Raw genomic sequence first — 2,198 nt, 5'->3', positions numbered from 1 at the left:
CTTACGGCCTTACGATTATGACTAATACTTTGTTACGTGCAACGGCCTTAACCAATACGTTTCCTGTGCGCTGGCTCACGTTACGTTACGCTACGTGACCATACGAGAGTCTTGGAGAGTCTTGTGCGGTGGCTCTTATATCAGTCCATGTGACCGCACCCTTAGGGATGCATCACGGCAGATCCGTCTGAATAAAGCTTAAATGTTACATGCCGACGCATTTCGAAGAAAAGAATTTGTATTAATATTATTACTTATGCACGATTTGGAGTATTTACAAACCCTATGGATAGATATTCGATAAAGCAAATCTCTTTAAAATACATGATCACGCATATATGGCCCTTTCAATGTGCAATAATACGCTCCATAATAGGCAGGAAGGGCCCGGACACACACTTTTTCGTAACAGTAACAGTAGGATTTCGACCAATCGTGTTACTCGATTCGGGAACGTACGGCCGTACGTTTTCGAATCGAGCAACGCGATTGGTCGAAATCCTACTGTTACTGTTACGAAAAAGTGTGTGTGATTGATGCACTTACCAATTGACACTCCTGGCTATAACCCGGCGCCCCCGGCGGAACTTTGGACTTGGACGTCACTGATTAGGGAGCATTATTTTTTTTAGACGTTCAACGTTACAGGCGAAAAAGAACACGAATTTCCGCAACGATGTTTTCCACTTGCGCGAGGACGTTACGGGCTACTAGCAAAGTGAGCATACTTTTTCTCGAATTCGTTAATTTTCATCTCTCATTTGTTTTCCCGTTTTGATCATATGATATTCGTATATATACTTTGCGTTCCGAGCACCATGACCTCAAAGAGAGAGATTCGTTCCAATTCTAACGCTTACTACATTTTCGATCTATTTTTGTGAGAAGCATAAGATAACTCGCTGTTTACACTTGTACGAAGCTCGATTAGATGTATATCGTGAACAGATTTCGGATTGTTTCCTAATTTGTAGAATTTTTTTCAATCTAAATGTCTCACAAATGTCACTTATTTTCAGTTCGGTTCGTTGGCACGCTACGAGTCTACTCTGGTCATTGCGGAGCACAATAACGAGACTCTATTGCCGCTCACCTGCAACACGTTGACAGCTGCCAAGAAGATCGGCGGCGACGTTACCGTCCTGGTGGCTGGCACGAAATGCGAGGCAGTTGCGCAGAATGCGTGCAAGGCCAAAGGCGTGTCCAAGGTCTTCCACGCGGACAGCGATGCGTTTAAGGGATTTACCGCGGAGTCGTTGACGCCGCTTGTACTCAAGCTGTGCAACGAGCACAAGTTCACGCATATATTAGCCGGTGCGAGCGCATTTGGCAAGGCGTTGCTCCCCCGAGTTGGTTCACAATTTATTATTCCGCCAAAAGATTGTACCAACTACGTTAATTTTATACTAATTCATATATAAATCTGTTTAAGGTTGCAGCTAAGTTGGACGTATCCCCAATAAGCGAAATTATCGATATAAAAGCTTCGGATACCTTTGTACGTACCATATACGCTGGTAATGCCATTCAGACTCTTAAATCTAAAGATAACGTGAAGGTAGTATCGGTGAGAGGTACCTCTTTTGAGTCGCTACCTTTGGAAGGCGGTGACGCTAAATACGAGAGTGTCCCTGCTGGCGACTACACTTCGAATCAAGTGGAATACGTTAAACAAGAGCTCAGCAAGTCCGACAGGCCGGAATTGACGTCCGCTAAAGTTGTGATTTCCGGTGGACGTGGAATGAAATCTGGGGAAAACTTCCAATTGCTTTATACATTGGCGGACAAGCTCAATGCAGCAGTAGGAGCATCTCGCGCCGCAGTTGACGCTGGTTTTGTGCCAAATGATATGCAAGTAGGACAAACAGGGAAGATCGTTGCGCCTGTAAGTAAAATGATAATAATAATTTAATACGACTTTGCTTTATTAGTCGTTTCAATCTTATCTTATCTTGAGTGCAATAATTGCATGCATGATTGCGATTTCAGAATCTGTATATAGCAGTTGGAATTTCGGGAGCGATTCAGCATCTCGCTGGTATGAAGGATTCTAAGACGATTGTGGCTATTAACAAAGACCCAGAAGCACCGATCTTTCAAGTAGCGGATTATGGATTAGTCGCAGATTTATTTAAGGCTGTACCCGAGCTAACGGAGAAGTTGTAAATTACAAATGACTCGTATAAAGATTTGTATTT

At 43.3% G+C, this 2,198-nt stretch overlaps 1 protein-coding gene across 1 annotated transcript; it reads left to right on the top strand.

Moving 5' to 3' along the window:
* The first annotated feature begins 566 nt into the window (after positions 1-566).
* Positions 567-2,198, top strand: LOC112460816 (electron transfer flavoprotein subunit alpha, mitochondrial). Its single transcript, XM_025025702.1, has 4 exons — positions 567-718; positions 1,020-1,349; positions 1,433-1,885; positions 1,990-2,198. Exons 1-4 carry the CDS (start codon positions 677-679, stop codon positions 2,164-2,166), a joined length of 1,002 nt encoding a protein of 333 aa, XP_024881470.1. The 5' UTR covers positions 567-676; the 3' UTR covers positions 2,167-2,198.

This window comes from Temnothorax curvispinosus, unplaced genomic scaffold (genome assembly GCF_003070985.1).
Source record: "Temnothorax curvispinosus isolate PA1 unplaced genomic scaffold, ASM307098v1 QBEX01010833.1, whole genome shotgun sequence".
Lineage (NCBI taxonomy): Eukaryota > Metazoa > Arthropoda > Insecta > Hymenoptera > Formicidae > Temnothorax > Temnothorax curvispinosus.
Note: the sequence above shows the minus strand (reverse complement) of the source record. Positions and strands in the feature narration are given on the sequence as shown.

Bases quoted from the DNA above. Each gene is read 5' to 3' on its own strand.
- LOC112460816 (XM_025025702.1), top strand. From the start codon at position 677: ATGTTTTCCACTTGCGCGAGGACGTTACGGGCTACTAGCAAA. The intron at 1,350-1,432 runs GTTGGTTCACAA...AATCTGTTTAAG, and splicing joins GCAAGGCGTTGCTCCCCCGA to GTTGCAGCTAAGTTGGACGT. The intron at 1,886-1,989 runs GTAAGTAAAATG...TTGCGATTTCAG, and splicing joins CAGGGAAGATCGTTGCGCCT to AATCTGTATATAGCAGTTGG.